The following is a 16,849-nucleotide window of genomic DNA, read 5'->3' as shown; positions in this document are numbered from 1 at the left end:
ACACAGCAAAGCTCAGACCATGGAATGTAGTCGAGAACAGGAGCATCAAAGTAGGCCCAGGAGATCTGTTGTGCTAGCAGGAAGCAAAGTGCAGAAAAGAAGTTATGTAATCCAACCAGTTCTAGTTGACCCTGCTGAAAAGCACCTAGCAAGCAGCCGAGACATGGTTCACCAAGCACGGTTGCAGGTTGTTCATCCACAGTTCACTAGTTCAAAACCAGCTGGGCCTGGTGTTCTGCTGGCTCCAATAAATATTGCCAACTAAATGAATTATATAAAAGGGAAATAGCCATTGCAGAGAAGGTAAGGAATATACCAGACCGTCTTGGAGTTGGCCACTGGAATCCTGCCAAGGAAATGAAGATGAGATTGCCTAATGGGAGTTACTTTTTTATTCTGGACTTTGCTTTGGAAAACCCAGATACTTTTCAAAGAACTTTGTTGCATCAGTGTTGTCTGGGAACATGGTTTCATCAGGAGAGCTTTCAAACAAGGAGATAAACCTGTAAATGTTGGTTTATGCTCTTCAAGGTTTGGAGATATCCAGGTAAGAGGCAAACCTTGTTTTAAAAAAAAACAAAAACCAGCACTGCAGACCTCCAGGCAATATCAGGGTCTCATGCTGTTCTCCTAGATCCATTGATCCTATGAAGAGGATGAGGTTCTGCTCAGGTCCAGTTAGATGTATGTGTCAGGGTCTGTTCCCAGTGGCTTTCCCCTGCCATTTCTTATATGTGACAGTTTGAGGCAAAACATGCATTTGGCATCCCTGAAATGATGGTCTATGTACTTTACTGAACGAGGCAGCAATGGCTTTTTCAGATTTTTTGCTTTGTGCATTGAAGGATCCTGGAGGCTTCTTGCCATAGAGCAGGGGTGGCCAACTTCGGTCATCATGGACTACAAACTGGCCTGGGTTTCAGGATATCCACAATGTAGATATCCTGAAAACCTTGCTTGTTTGTGGCTCTCGAGGAACGCATTTGGCACCCCTGCCATAGAGAACATCGTATTTTTTAACCATCCTCTCCAGAAACATGTAGAACATAAGAACATAAGAAAATGCCATACTGGGTCAGACCAAGGGTCCATCAAGCCCAGCATCCTGTTTCCAACAGTGGCCAATCCAGGCCATAAGAACCTGGCAAGTACCCAAAAACTAAGTCTATTCCATGTTACCATTGCTAATGGCAGTGGCTATTCTCTAAGTGAACTTAATAGCAGGTAATGGACTTCTCCTCCAAGAACTTATCCAATCCTTTTTTCAACACAGCTATACTAACTGCACTAGCCACATCCTCTGGCAACAAATTCCAGAGTTTAATTGTGCATTGAGTAAAAAAGAACTTTCTCCGATTAGTTTTAAATGTGCCCCATGCTAACTTCATGGAATGCCCCCTAGTCTTTCTACTATCCGAAAGAGTAAATAACCGATTCACATCTATTCAAAGATATTTAGCCGAATAGCTCGCACTCTGGCAGCAGTGCTAATAGCTTACGTGACTAGCATTGCTGTCGAAGCAATGCTGGATTTGCCAAGAGCTGGGTGCTTCTTCCCATCTGCCAGCCACTGTAAAAGGTATGGGAGTTCTTGCTGGGTGGGAGGGTTTAGAATAGGTTGACAGGTGAGGGGATGTAGGGGGAAGGGTGGACTTGCCAGCATTAATTTTTTTTTTTTTTTTATAAATTCAGCAACTTTGGGCAAGGGGAGGAGAGGAAAGGAGAAGGCAGTTTTTCAGGCGTATAGGCCTGCTATCTTTATGTATTATTTTGGAGGGTTGGAGCAATTTCAACTGCTGGGGTCCTTATTTATTTTGTGGGGGTGGGGGTTCAGGCCAAAAGGCCCCATACCACAGTTGTCTTCTTTTTTTTTTTTACACTGCATTAGCACTTAACTGTGGACATAGCCAGTTAAGGGTAAAGTTATCAGGATATACGTACCCAGATACTTTTGAAACCTAACCAGTGATATTAAAATCTAGCCGTTTGGGTTTACCTGGATATCTTTATTTGGGGATATTCAGCAGAACTTTTTATTCCATTGAATATCCCTGATAACTCATCTGGCTAATGTTAGCCAGATAAGTTATCTGTGTTATGTTTTGTAAATATTGACCTCGTAATTTTTAACATCAGTGTGTAAAGCAAAGATAGCACTTCACCGTGGCTCCAGGAGAAGCCAGCTCCTGAACCCTCTCTGGTGGAGGAAGACTTTAAGGCCCCTTATGTTGAGATACACCAAATATCCCCAAGCTGGGCATATGAGAGTTCTCAATAAGCCTGGACAAGATTCCCTGATGCAGTTTATGACTAAACATGGCACCATCTCGGGGTAGATTATTAACAACTGAGCTAAGTGCTTCTAAGATCTGAATTTGGTATTTTCGGTACTCTGTATTTATTATGGGTTGTTCCAAGCTTTATTTGGACTCGAGGAACATTGGTTTTTAAGTGCATTACATCATAAAAAATATATATATAAATGATAGCAATAAGTTCTAGGTGCAATCTTAGATCAGCATAATTAGGCTGTTTTTGTAACAGTTCTGCAAACATATTTTTGGTGACAATTGAGAGAGTTTTTCCTGGTTCATTCTGGGTTTTTGGGCTAGTGTGTGATTTTTACTGATCAAGAATGTACATTACAACAGACTGCTCTGTAAATAATCCAGACTAGAAGTGGTTATAATGATTAGTTAATTTGTATGCTCCTTATGTATTTGTTATTATTGATTGTTTTCTTTTGTCTATTAATGGATTAAAATGACTTTCTCTTTCTCAAACTGAGAGTAGTGCTTATCTAGAGAATTCTGATTAATAGTTGTGGTGTATTAATTATGTATAAAATGATGGTGTGTGTCTCAAATATTTCAATTGAAAAATGCAATAAAAGGAAAGTTTAAAAAAAAAAACCCAAATGTTCTTAATTAAAGTAGCAGTACTAGGGAGGATCTTCAGAATTCAATACACTTGTTTTGTGGCTCAAAGACAATCTTTTTTATCTTCCTAGAATAAATTTTAATAAATGTATTTTTACATTCTTAAAATTAAAAGATGTACGGAATGTGTCTGTGATGGTAAATGATTTGCTATGTCCATCTGATATTCTTTTTCATTTGATACTTTATATTAACAAGTAGACCTAAGTACAGATGCAATACAACTTATTACAAAATATTGAAAATTAAGATGTTTACAGCCAGTTTACTTCAAAATAGAAAAATCCAGTTTTGAGGTTCTATGAGAATACCATCTCCATCTGACTGGCAACATTATCCACAGCCTCTAATCACAAACCCTATTTCTCTGTTACAATGAGCTGTTCCACCATTCCCAGGGTAGACAGAGGAAGCTCAGAACAAGGACTAAAAACACTTATTTGTTACCTTTTCTCTGATACAGGCTCAGTAAGGTCAGTAATAGACTTACATGTGTCACATGCATTGCTTATTTTTTGACCTTAAGAAAAAATATTGTGTGCATGAATTCTGAAAGCTTTACTGTTTTTCCATTTCAGGATGTGGAAATGGTAAATATCTTCATATCAACTCTAAGGCATTTAAAGTGGGCTGTGATTACTGCTTACCCTTGGCTGAGTCTGCCCGAAAACATGGTTATGAAATAATGGTGTGTGACAGCCTCTGCCTCCCTTATCGGAAGGAGTGTTTTGATGCTGTCCTTTCTATAGCTGGTAAGTTCAGTGATTTCTCATTTGAAATATATTATTTTTATTGTAAACCATGGAGTACTTTTCCTTTCCAAAAGAGAGAGCCATTCTCATCTAGGTTCCTTTCCTCGACAACTTGCTATTACATAATAGCTTAGTAATTGTTTGCAGATGAACACCTCCTTTGTCCACCCAGTTGTGCCCATTCGCAGCTTCACCATAGAGTCTATGGGATAGCCAGTCATCTCCCTCCCATGCCCTTAACGCTGTCTTCTGTATTTAACCCAAGCATATTCCAGTTCTTAACTCTTTAATAGTTCCATTTTGAGAAATGCAGTGGATCGGAAGGATTAAGTTTTGTTGTCATTTCTTTGAGATCTGAGCACTTTTCTGGGGCTATATACAGTGTATTAGCTAAAATAGGTTTAATGTTTGTAGCATAAATTTAGCTGATATCTTTTGATTTTTCAACACCAGAAACAAACCAGACCCAAAAAAGATTAGTTGTTCTCATGGCTTTTTTTTAAAGGATAGGCTTTCCCTGCATAGTGATTTGAAATCACACTCCTTCCTTGTTGTATGCTATTCCCACTGCCTCCTAATTTTCCTATAAGGAGGGCAATTTTCAAAATCCCTTTCTCTGGACAAGTAGGCTTTCTAACGATTGCCCACCCTGTGTGCAGGTAGAAGTATGCATGAGGATCGACAACATGATTACTTTTACCCATGGAAAAAGCAGGTGGCGTTCAGAGGCAGGGTTAGATCGGGGGACGGTGATAACGGATGTAGTTTTGCAGTTTTAAACTATGCTGCTTGTCTTTCAGGGAAAATATATCCACAGAAAAAGCAGGTGCAACTCTCTGTGGAATATTTTTCTCCAAGCAATTTTCAAGGGGAGAGTATGCACATATTTAAATTGAGAACTGATGCAAATTCCAAGGGGGAAAACTACTTGTGCACTTTGCAGCATTTTGTATATTTTCAATAATTGCCCCCAAAATGATTTAGAAGCCTTATCCAAGGGGCCAGTCTGTAAAACTCAGGCCTGATTGAATTAGGATTCAGGAGAAAGTTCCTGATTGATAACAGATTTTTCACACAAATCCAAATAGACATGCCAACTGTAACAAAATCCTATATTCCCGTACAGGGATTTGAAAATTCCCCCAACACTTATTCGTCGGAGAAGAAGTATAGTTTCACGTGTCACCTCTCTTTGCACGTGTTTAAAAGGGGAAGGGGTCAGGGGCATTCTGGGACAGGGCCAACATTTTAGCAAGTTTCTATTTTATAAGCAATTTAAGGATGTAAATTTGAATAGAGAATAAGTGATTGTAAACATCTTAAAAGTGAAATACAGACAGGGTGGGAGATCTGGGTGAAATGAGGGAGTTCAGGTTGAAGAGCCAGGAGGGTCTCGACCTGCAGATGGACTGGATGAACTGGTAGACTAATTTGTAAAACTGGTAATTTCATAAATTTCATAAATTCTGATTTATCTGGCTAAATCTTGAAAGCTGCACTTATCTGGACAAGTTCCAACTTATCTGGTTAAGTAGCAGCCAAGTAACTATTTACCCAGATAAGTCTTAAAACTCTACTTATCCAGATAAATCAGATACTCGGATAAGTTTAAAAAGCACTACTTATCTGACTTAACTGGATTGGGGTCATTTTAAGACTTAGCCAGATACATCGGAATTTATCCAAATAAGTGCCGCTATTAACCGGATAAGTTGGAATTTATCCAGGTAAGTGCAATATGTATTCGCATATTTTTCTTACATGTGTGCACATGCTGCAGGGTGCATTTACATCTATTTTATAACCTGTGTATATCATATATGCGCAGGTTATAAAATGCAGGAATAGATTTTTGTGTGTCCATATACACACATATATGGGCGCACATGCAGCTGTTTGAAAGTTAGCTTCCCAATGTAATAATAAATTCTGTGACCTGTTTCATAAGAGAGATATGAATCCTCCATTGTCTGCCTCTTTTTGGATGATTGGGGGTGGGGCACAGGTGAAATGCTGTTGTACCTGTGTGGATGAGCTTTTTTATTATTGCCCACCTTATACTTGGGTTGGCAATACACTGCATCACTAAGACTTGAGCAAAATGATGTAGCTATTTCATCTTGTACTGAGCAGGTCATTTACTGTGGTTTAAGGACAAAAAAAAAATTGGAATAAAAAAGAAAACATTCCAAGTTCTAAAAATGTCTAAGAAGACTTTTCCGATGTATCTAAAGAGAATTGATTTTACTGTAATTAGGACAAAATTTAAAGTACAAAATAGTATAATATTGTTACTCGTTTTTTCATTGCCATTAACAGGATTCATATCTCTTGTAGAAAAAGAAAGCTTAGTAAACATATTGATGTTCTTAGATAAAATTCATTAAGGGCTTTCCTCCCTAGAGACAGAAGAGCGCCCTTAAGGAATCTGATCTAGAAACCAAGTTCTAGAGAGCTATTTTCAAAGCCATGTATCGGGGTAAATTGGCCTGGCAGGAAATTGCCGCCCTCTATGTGGTTGAAAATACTCATGGGCTTCCTTAGCACACAAACATGTAGCCGGGTTAAAAAGAGATGCACCCTTGAACAGGTTTAAGTTGGGGGGGGGGGGAGATAGTGGAAGAATACAGCATGAGTACATTCATTTTTCAAATGCATGTGAGCTTTTTTTGCCTTCTCCACTGGGCCAACAACATAAATAGGAGGCACAATGTACATGCCCTTCTATAGGTCCCTGGTGAGTCCTCACTTGGAATACTGTGTACAATTCTGGAGCCCACACCTTCAAAAGAATATAAACATGATGGAGTGGGTCCAGAGGGTGGCTATTAAAATGGTCCGTGATCTTCATTCTAAAGCATTTGGGGACAGACTCAAAGATCTAAACACACATATCCTAGAGCAAGGGTGAGCAAACATTTTGAGCCTCGGCCCCCTCCTTCCATCCATACAAATTGTTGGGCCCCCCACCCACCAGAGTTGGCGTTTATATAATATATATTTACATATTATACATTTATATGTATATATACACACACACACAAACACATACATGCATATATACATGTATATACACACACACACATACATACATACATACATACATACATATACACACACAATGTCAGAGTCTCTTACCAACCAGTCAAATAGCAGACAGTCACGCTGCCAGCCGGAAGCCCAAAATTCCATTTTTTATTTTCTTCAGGTTGTTGATAGGAGCAATCAGACACACACAAACACAAAGAGAGGCAGATAACCACACCACATCCAGACAGGCACCTCACAGTAACAGCAGCACAAACTCCTTCCACTGCCAGACACATTAAGGTAAATTCTAAAACCCATGCACACATGGATGTGCTGACACCGCACACCTGTTATAAAATCCGCTACCCATGTGCACATGCGTACCCGATTTTGTATTGGCACGCATGTAAGGGGGTAAATTTCTGTAAGAAGCGTCATCGACACAATAGGGCCTTTCCCCAGTTCCTTCCCAGTCTGCTCCAATAGCGGACTGGGAGGGAACTTCCTTAACCCCCTAGCTAACCTGCCTCCCTTTTCCCCTCTCCGCCCTGACTCCTAAAACCATTCTATCTTTTTTTTGTTGTTTTCATATTTGCCTGCTCTGCCGTGCAGGAGCAGGTTGCGTGTGCTGGTCTGATCCCTGCCCCTGGCCCTCCCCTTTTTGATCAAGTTGGTCTTCAGCGTGTACTGGAAGATGCTCCCGGTTTTTACGCACGCCTGCCTTTTAAAATTAGGTCAATTTTGAACTAAAACAAAAACCTACATAAAAGACACTCAAAATCTATGCAGCAAACTTATCATAACATAAATATGTGGGCCCGTGCCTGGAGCCCACCACGTAACCATGCCCAGTTGCGCCCAGCTGGTGGTATTCCAGCATTGTGGCGACCCAAGCCACAGCACAGCAATCCTTCCCCTTCCTTCCTCGGCCCGCCTCGACGCACAGTTTATATTCAGGGGCTAATTACGGAATGGCTCCCACTCCGACCGCTGTGCCCGAAACACAGATGACATCACAGCGATGAAAATGGGTGAGACAGATGAGCAACCAGGGTGGTAGGAAACATGTCTGCCTAAGACAAGACAGGCATTGGCAAGGCACGTGACTGCCAACTTGTCTGACCAGGTAGGGGATCTGGCGGGTCCTCATCAGATGAGACCCGGTTGGACGGAGGGAGCTCACCTACCAGACATGCAGCAAGGGAGATGGCAATTCCGACGGTGTCTGCAGAGCTTCACTCACAGCAGGACATCCCCTTCGGGGCACTGGTTTCTTCCACCACTCACCAGAGACCCCTTGGAAGCGCACAGCCACAAACTGGGTGGAACACGAATCAACAAGGTCCTCCACACAGTTGGGGGTACGTGAGCCCTGTGAATACAAAAGGCACATTGGAGGGCTCGGGGGGCCTGCAGTGGCAGTCCGGATACGAAGGGCAGGGTTATGCCACCGGCTACCCAACATATATGAACTTTGACAACGTAGCATAGCAGCAGAGACCGGCCTGTGGTCCCAGTGCCCCTGTCTTGGCCCCCGGATGGGGCCTGGCTATTCGTCCATACAATGGAGTCACACAGTGGGATTCCTTTTCATTTGGCAGTTTGGTCAGTCCGTATTCATACCCCCCACCATGGGAGAACCGGTCAGCTCCCATACCCGGAACCTGCACCCCACACAGTCGGGCAGACAGCACGAGAGGTCTCGTTTCCCAGCCTGGGCAGCATGGGAGCAGCAGAAGGAGGCACCACGACCGGTATGCAGGAGACCCTTGGGAACATGCCGACAATGATGGTATCACAAATCGGACCAGCGACCCAAAATGACCCAAGAACACAGCCTAATCTACAGAATCAGGCTGTAGTCGCAATATCCAGCATCGCAGAGCCAGCAGCCCAGAATAGAGAAGGTGTTGAGGGTGAGACATGAGGGGAGGCCAGGAGTTGTATGCATACTGAAGGGGACACGTGCGAATGGGGGCAAGCTGGCTGGCCACAAAAGAGACAAGGCTAAGCACAAGCTTAGGGCCACCTCGAGTTCAAACAGTAACTCTTCAGCGATATCTGACTCTGACCTCATGGACGATACCAACCCTCAGCTTGTGGCAGCGGGAGCAGGCAAAGAATCCAGAGGTTCCCCAGCATTCACCACCCTATCTGAACTGTGGGAGGTGTTCCCAAATCACTATGCAGGAAGATTCGGAAGTGAGTTTAAATAGACATATTTTGCATCTTGGAGGGAAGGCGTCGTAGGGCCGCATGGATGAAGACGAAGGAGGAGGGCGCACCACAGGGTGCTGAAAGAAGAGTCCCCAGGAAACTTATAAATTGGACCTGTGCTTTCCTGTGTATGATAAGTGTGGTGGGGCATGAGGATACCTCCCAGTATGGTCCCATGCTGAGCTACGCAGATAACATCCTCGAAGCATACAGGGAACATGAAGGCTGGGCATGGCTGAATAACGATGAGAAATTCCGAGACAAGATGGAAGAAAATCGTTTCATCCTGGGGAATGCAGGATGCCAGCTTGTGGGTGAAGCAGATGATGCGCAAGGCAAGTGGCAAAGGAGTATTCTCACAGTGTCGAGGAAGTCTCCATTGACCACGCAGGCTATGGGGGCAGCTTAGGCACAAAATAACACATGCTGGCATTACAACAAAGTGACATGCACCTTCCAGGACTGCAAGTTCAAGCATGTTTGTTCCTTCTGTACCACTCCTCACTCAGTCACGAAATGCTCCAAGAAACCAACAGGAAGGAGATAGGTTCCAGCAATTTGGTAAAACACCATCACCCATTGCCTTGTTGACTATAGTCCCTTGGCTCAATTGATACCCCCAAGCATAGAGAGGCACAGTGGATTTTACAAGTTCTCCACTATAGATTCCCTATTCCATTCCAGGGTGAGCTGGGTGGGACAACTACCCCCAATGCTCCATCAGCAACGTGACATGCTTCCATGTACAAGCAAAATTGGACACAGAGTTGGCACAAAGACGTATGGCAGGTCCATTTTCACATCAACCTTTTCAGAAAATGTATCTTTCACAGCTGGCAGTGATTCCCAAGAAGGAAAAGGGAATGTTCCATCTCATCCAGAACCTATCCTACCCTCCAGGCTCTTCTGTGAACAATCATCTCCCTCCAGAAGAGTGCTCAGTCCAATTCTCTACCTTTAACCTAGCGATTGCATTGCTCAGGAAGTGTGGTGCGGGCACGTTAATGGCAAAGTCAGATATAGAGTCAGCATTCAGGCTACTGTTGGTTCATCTGAAGAGCTTCCCGTTGTTGGGCTTTTGTTTCACAAACCAATACTTCTTTGATAAATGCATGTCAGTGGGATGCTTGGTGTCATGTACCTACTTTGAGCTCTTTAGCTCTTTCCTTCATTGGGTGACATCACAGTGGACAGGATCAAGCAATACCATCCATTACTTAGATGATTTTTTTATTCGTTGGGCCGAAAGAATCGCACGCCTATTGCAGGAATTCCAATCTGTTGCTGACGACTTCGGTATTCCCCTGGCCCACAACAAAACCGAAGGTCCTTCAACCATCATTTGTTTTCTTGGCATAGAGCTGGATTTGATCAACATAAAATCAACAGCAAAAAATCTCACGCTGCGATCGATCCACACCATCTTGGGGACACTGAACTTTGCCTGTTGAGTAATTCCTATGGGGCTAGTTTTCTTGAGGAGATTGGCTGCCTTCACAGTTGGCATCAGTAAGCCGCACTACTTCATAAGAGTGTTGAAGGCAATGTGCGCAGATATCGCCATATGAGCATCATTTTTTAACAAATTTAACAGTCTGTCCATATGGCAGGGACCTCCACTCTCTAGCAGAGACTTGGACATACACTCGGATGCCTCAGGGGGATGGGGCTTCGGGTTACTTTGTCAGTGATCTTGGTGCACCGAGCCTTGGCCAGCGAAGTGGGCTGATGTTGACTTGATGAGGAACATGTTAGATTCAGCGTTTCCACCTTTATTCATGAATAGTTGAAAGAAGGTTTCGGTCCCCTGACACGGACCGCGTTTCGCCACATGGGCTGCGTCGGGTGGGACAGAGGCCCAAGAAATCAGCTTATAGTGACAGCATTGAGTATCCAATACGTGAAACAGAAATAAAATCCATAATATACTATATAATATAGTATATTATGGTCCATATCGGAGCTTCTTCTGTCCCTCTGCTTTTTGTTCACCCTAGTTTGCCCGACATAGTTTAAAATTCGTTGTTCTGTCTTGCGCTTGGAAGTTTACTCCATCTTGGATCACCCTCTGCAGGTTGCTTCACACAATACACAGACGTCTCTTCTGACTGCATATGGATTTTATTTTTGCTTCACATATTGGATACTCATTGCTGTCACTATAAGCTGATTTCTTGGGCCTCTGACCCTCCCGACACAGCCCATGGGGCGAAATGCAGTCCGTGTCGGGGGACCGAAACCTTCTTTCAACTATTCATGAATAAAGGTGGAAACGCTGAATCTAACATCTTTTTTCACTTCATTTTTTGATTAATCCAGTATAAGGATCCGCAAATTTTTAGCACTATACCATTTCTTATTGTGGTTTATACCAATTGTGTATACCACTCCTCATCTCCATTTCCCATTGGCTGTTGATGAGGAACATCACATGTCTGGAATTATTCCCCATATGGTTAACCCTCATATTTTGGAGTGACAGATTGAAGAACAAGTATATAATTTTTGGTGTGACAGTCAAGCGGTGGTACAGGTTTTGAACAGGCAATCGGCTAAATGCCCCAAAGTGGTAGACTTGCTAAGGGAGGTGGTCCTAGCAGGTTTGCGAATCAATATTATAGTGAGGGCAAGGCACGTTCCGGGGATTTGTAATGGTATTACTGATTCCTTATCTCGTGCTAAGTGGGATTTGTTTCACAAGCAGGTACCCTCAGTGGATGAACAGGGAATGCCAATGCCAGAGCACCTGTGGAGGATTGGTCTTCAACCACCAGGGACTTAGTATGGGGATCCTTGGCCGTAGCTACATGGTCCGCATACTGTCGAAGTTATGACCACATGACAAGATTCCTAATGCAACATGTGTGGAGGCAGGGACCAGTCCCGGAGGACCTGATGGTAAAGTATGTCTCTTCTGCCAAGGAAATGGAGGCTTCCAGAGGCTCTGTGGTCAAACATCTAGCAGGTCTGGCCTTCTTGAAAGCATGCAGATGGGGTGACCCCACAAAGTCCTTCCTGCTGAAGAGGATGTTTGCTGGTTGGTCGAGAAAGGTGGGGCCGACCACCAATATACAACTTCCAATAACACACAACCTGTTGGGGACCCTCTGGGTACTCTTGGCATCCATCTGTGCCTCCAACTTCGAAATCAACCTGTATTGCCTTGCCTTCTCGTTGGCCTTTTTTTTGGAGCTTTAGGAGTAAGCGAGCTGGTCACATCTAACCAGGACGATCCAGGCACCGGTGACATACTTTTGTGGAACATGCCATGTACACCTCTAGCACTCCGCATCAAGATACACAGGTCAAAAAATGACCAGACGGGAAAGAGGACAGTCCTGTCTTTGAAGCAGATCAAGGCATGCAGCACTTGTCTGATCCGCAACATGGAGAAATATCTAGAGGTTCGACCCTGTGGGGGGTGTACACCTGTTGGTACACGCCGACCAGGGCCCATTGACCAGCTATCAATTCTCTGCTGTGCTCAGAATGGCAGTAACAATAATGGGGCTGGACACCAGGAAATTTACCACACGCTCCTTTAGGATCGGAGTGACTACAAGCGCCGCACAAGCAGGTGTTCGGACCGATACCATACAGCAAATAGGAAGATGCAGTTCTGCAGCAGTCAATTTGTATGTCAGGATGACTGGGTGAGCAATCCTACTCATGAAACTTAATTGTATTTTGTAGATCCACCCCAGGCTCAATGGATGGCTTGGATTATTGGACACTCTTTTGTACATTGGGCCACTAGGAGAGCACGCGATCACCCATACGGACCGCACTTGGGATTGGCACCTTGCAGGCTGGTTATCACATGGATGGGGAAGCCAGGTATGCGTTGGAGCCAGTTGTTGCTCCTTCTTTGGTGCTTGAGAGATTCGAGAGCAGCTCCAGATGCCATCATAATACATTTGTGGGGCATCGACCTTGGTGAATTATTAAGCAAGCAGTTGATTTATGAGGATCAAGAATGACTTGGCCAAGTTATCTGCTTGGTTCCCACATACTTATGTCTTGTGGTCAGATATTATTCCTCATCCAAAGTTGAACGATTCAAGACTGTGGAGGAGGGGACACAAGAAAGTTAACCGGCAGATTGGCATATGGACCTGCAAGCTGGGCAGTCGCCAGATAAGACATGAATGGGCAGATGACCTATGCCAAGGTTTGTTTAGGCCAGACAAAGTCCATCTTTCAGACGTTGACTATGATATATTCAACAATGCCGTGCAGGAGGCTCTGGAAGGATGATTGTTGGGGAGTGATGTTGTGGGGGATATGAGGCAAGGGTGTGCCCTACCTCATGCCTATGGTGGTTACCTGGGCCAGTAGGGGCATTTTGAACTTGGTACAGGCGGGCATCACGGTCTGGGTCAGCAGTTGACTGGCACCTTGGTTGATGCAGGGCAGGGATGTTCCGTACACCGAAAGTTGGGGCCCCCTTGCTTGGGAACAAGGCGGGATGCCCGGGTTCGATGTTGCCTTGCTCGGTTGCTGTGGTGGAGGTGATGGTGTAGCCCGGTCTTTGGGAACTGCCATACTAGCTCAGGTGCCAGTTTGTCTAAGGATCTATATATATTGTTAAAGCTGTAACCTTTTTATCCAATATCTGTGTTTGTGGTTATTCCATTGTATTAAAGAATGTATGTGTGTATGGATAAGAGTCAATTAGAGGTGATGGGTAGGAGGAGATTGGGGTGGGAGGGACGTAGACAGGACGACACTACAGTTGAGGCTGCCAGAGTTACAGTAGTAACACTAAGAACTCAAACAAGAACTGTCACAATGGTCACATGCACAGAGCAGACATAACCTCACCAAATACAGAATAAAGAATCTCAAATTGGAACCAGCAATATGCAGACAAAAATTGAAATGGAAACCCCAAGAAGCCATACTCTAAGTGTAACAATGGAAAAACAGAACCACCATTCCTCATAAAACAATAAAATCAAGAAACATAAAGCATCAATTATGATGGTGGAAACATACTAATAAAAGAATAAATATTTCAAAACTACTGACAAATAGAACATCTATTAAAGGCATATACATTTTTTTAAATGTCTAAGCACCAATAAAATATTTTAAAACAGAACACACATCAAATAATATCCTTTCTCACACACAGAGACACACACAGACAAGCACTCATTCTCTCACACACATACACCCAGGCAGGCACTCATTCTCTCACACACATACACCCAGACAGACCCCCAGGCAGGCACTCATTCTCTCACACACACACCCCCAGGCAGGCACTCATTCTCATACACCCAGACAGACCCCCAGGCAGGCACTCATTCTCTCACACACACACACCCAGACAGACCCCCAGGCAGGCACTCATTCTCTCACACACACATACACCCAGGCAGGCACTCATTCTCTCTCACACACACACCCAGACAGACCCCAGGCAGGCACTCATTCTCTCACACATACACACATATATACATACATACAAGCTCCCATTCATGCACATACACACTGAAGGCAGGTGCCATCTCTTTGTTTTGCCAGCAGTCTCAGAGCCTCTCTCATTCCTGCGGCTGCTGTCACCACTGCCATGTGGCTATCGGGAGGAGACAATCGCTCATTGTTTCTTCTGGCACTGAAGCCCGTTCTGCTGCCTCCTCCTCTGTGCAGACCCCTACGATATTAAAAATTGGCAGGGCTAGCACTTCCTCCATGAATTACAAGATCAGCATGGAGGAAGTGCTACTCTCACGAGTTCTAATACTGCGGGCCTACACAGACAGGAAAGGTGTCCTCTGCTCAGCTGCCAGTGGGATGAGGTCCACTTGCAGCTCAGGGCCTCTCTCTGTTTTTCAGCCGTCAGTGGGATCGGGTCTACTAGTGGCTGCGTGCACCTTCCCCTGCGGTACGACATTCCACTAGGCCCCAGACAGCAAAAGCGGGCACTCTTGACTTTTTGTCCTGGGTGCTGGCGTTGCCCTGGAAGCTTGTTCGCAGCCAATTGTGCACCCCTGCCCTAGAGGAAAGGAGAGAGAGAGGAGACATTCAGATATCTCAAAGGTTTCCATGCATAGGTGGTGAGCCTTTTTCAATGGAAAGGAAGCTCTAGAGCGAGGGGTCAAGAGATGAGGGTGAAAGTGGGTAAATTCAGGAGTAATCTTAGGATATATTTCTTTACAGAGAGGGTGGTGGATCCATGGAACAACCTCCCAGTGGAAGTGCTGGAGACAAAAACAGTATCTGAATTCAAGAAAGCATGGGATAAATACAGGGGATCTCTAAGGAAGTGATGCTAAATAAATTGGATGGATGGGCAGACTGGATTGGCCATAAGTTCTTTTACTGCCATCATATTTCTATGTTTCACATGCACGCTTTGTGGCTGGTAATTTTCCAAGGGAAACTACCCGGGTAGTTTCTGGTCCTAAACTAGCTGCAAGCACTTGCAGTGAAAGTACCCATGTACTTTCTATGCAAGCTACTTGAAAATTACCCCATTTTAGCAGACAAAGAGGTATAATCACTTCCAGCAGGATTACATTAATAGCTAATTAAGTAAAGATGTAACTAAATATATTCGTACGCGAGGAGGATAGAAAAGGGATTTTTTTCTCATCCTGTTTAAACAATAATAATCATATCTACAATGTGAATTATTTTATACGCTTTTAAATTAAATTCCTGGGACTATACTAATAATAGTTTAATTTCCTTTATTGTCAAAGGAAGCAAACGTTATGCCTCATTGTTGAAGGAGAAAAAGCATTTAAAAAAAAAAGTTAAGCTATTTTGAACGAAATGGGTAAGATTCAAAAGCTTGATTTTCAGGCTAATGTGCAGATTCTGTGTTAATTTGTCAAATCAGCTTTCTGCTCTAACTTTTGTGTTCTTTCCGGGAAATGATGCAAATAGTTTCAGATGCTGTGTTTTCTCTGGTCACAAACAGAATTTATGCAGAGGAGATTATAATAGCAGATGTCCTCTCCTTCTCCCCCCCCCCCCCCCCCCACACTTTCCATTAGTAAGACCTACGTGCTGGAGAGTTGCCATAGAGGAAGCTGTACAATGTAATCCAGCAAGAGGCTGAATTAAGTGGTAGACCCTACACTACTTGCACTGTCTTGTCCATGTCTTTTTTTTATCTTTTATATTCATTTTTACATTAGTGGCTGAGAAGAAAAGTGAAAGTGGTGATGCGATTTTAGTAAGGTCACTCAGCTGTTTCTGCTTTTAGGACTCTTTGGTTTATGTATTTTATGTAGGGGTCATGAGATGAGGGTAAAAGGGGGGGTAGACTCAGGAGTAATCTAAGGAATTATTCCTTTACAGAGATGGTGGTAAATGCATGGAATAACCTCCCAGTGAAGGTGGTAGAGACAAGGACAATATCTGAATTCAAGAAACATGGGACAACCACAGAGGATCTCTGAGGGAGTGGTAGGGATTATAGAATTGAGTAGCTGTTGTGGATGGGCAGACAAAATAGGCCATATGTTCTTTTTCTGCCGTCACATTTCTATATTTCTACATATGATAATTGTACTGATATAACTCAGAAACAGTGTCTGATTTTTATAGGCTTGTTCTGGGAAAGGTGGTGATGGAATCATAATGATTGCTGAGTTTAATTATCAAAGTCTTAGGGTGGGGCCTATTGACCTGAAAGCTAATGGTGGGGATAGGGTTAAAAGCTGAAGGGCCTAGGAGAGTGTTTACCAAATCTGTCTTGAAGGACCCCCAGCCAGCCAAAGATCTACAGCATTGCAGCCCAAGGAGCAGTGGAGAGAGGAGAGAAAGAGGAAGGGGGGAAGGACACTACTGCTGGTGCTGCTGGCAGGGGATTTGTGGGGAGAGGAGGCGGCTGCTCCTGGCCAGAGGGTTGGGGGAGAGAGGTTTGTTGCTGCAGGGGTGTTGTGGGGAAGT

General features: G+C 43.8%; 1 protein-coding gene across 5 annotated transcripts in view; it reads left to right on the top strand.

The window, feature by feature from the left end:
- The window catches only part of LOC115092122 (probable tRNA methyltransferase 9B), a 77,828-nt gene that overhangs the window by 44,346 nt on the left and 16,633 nt on the right, over nt 1-16,849 (top strand). For all 5 annotated transcript variants that reach the window (XM_029602686.1, XM_029602682.1, XM_029602683.1 and 2 more), the window contains one exon: nt 3,518-3,691. In XM_029602686.1, the coding sequence (XP_029458546.1) occupies nt 3,518-3,691 (174 nt within the window). The remainder of the gene's footprint in view (nt 1-3,517; nt 3,692-16,849) is intronic.

Source organism: Rhinatrema bivittatum, chromosome 5 (assembly GCF_901001135.1).
Source record: "Rhinatrema bivittatum chromosome 5, aRhiBiv1.1, whole genome shotgun sequence".
In the NCBI taxonomy this organism is placed as follows: Eukaryota; Metazoa; Chordata; class Amphibia; order Gymnophiona; family Rhinatrematidae; genus Rhinatrema; species Rhinatrema bivittatum.
The sequence above is the reverse complement of the archived record's forward strand: the minus strand, read 5'-3'. Positions and strand labels throughout refer to the sequence as shown.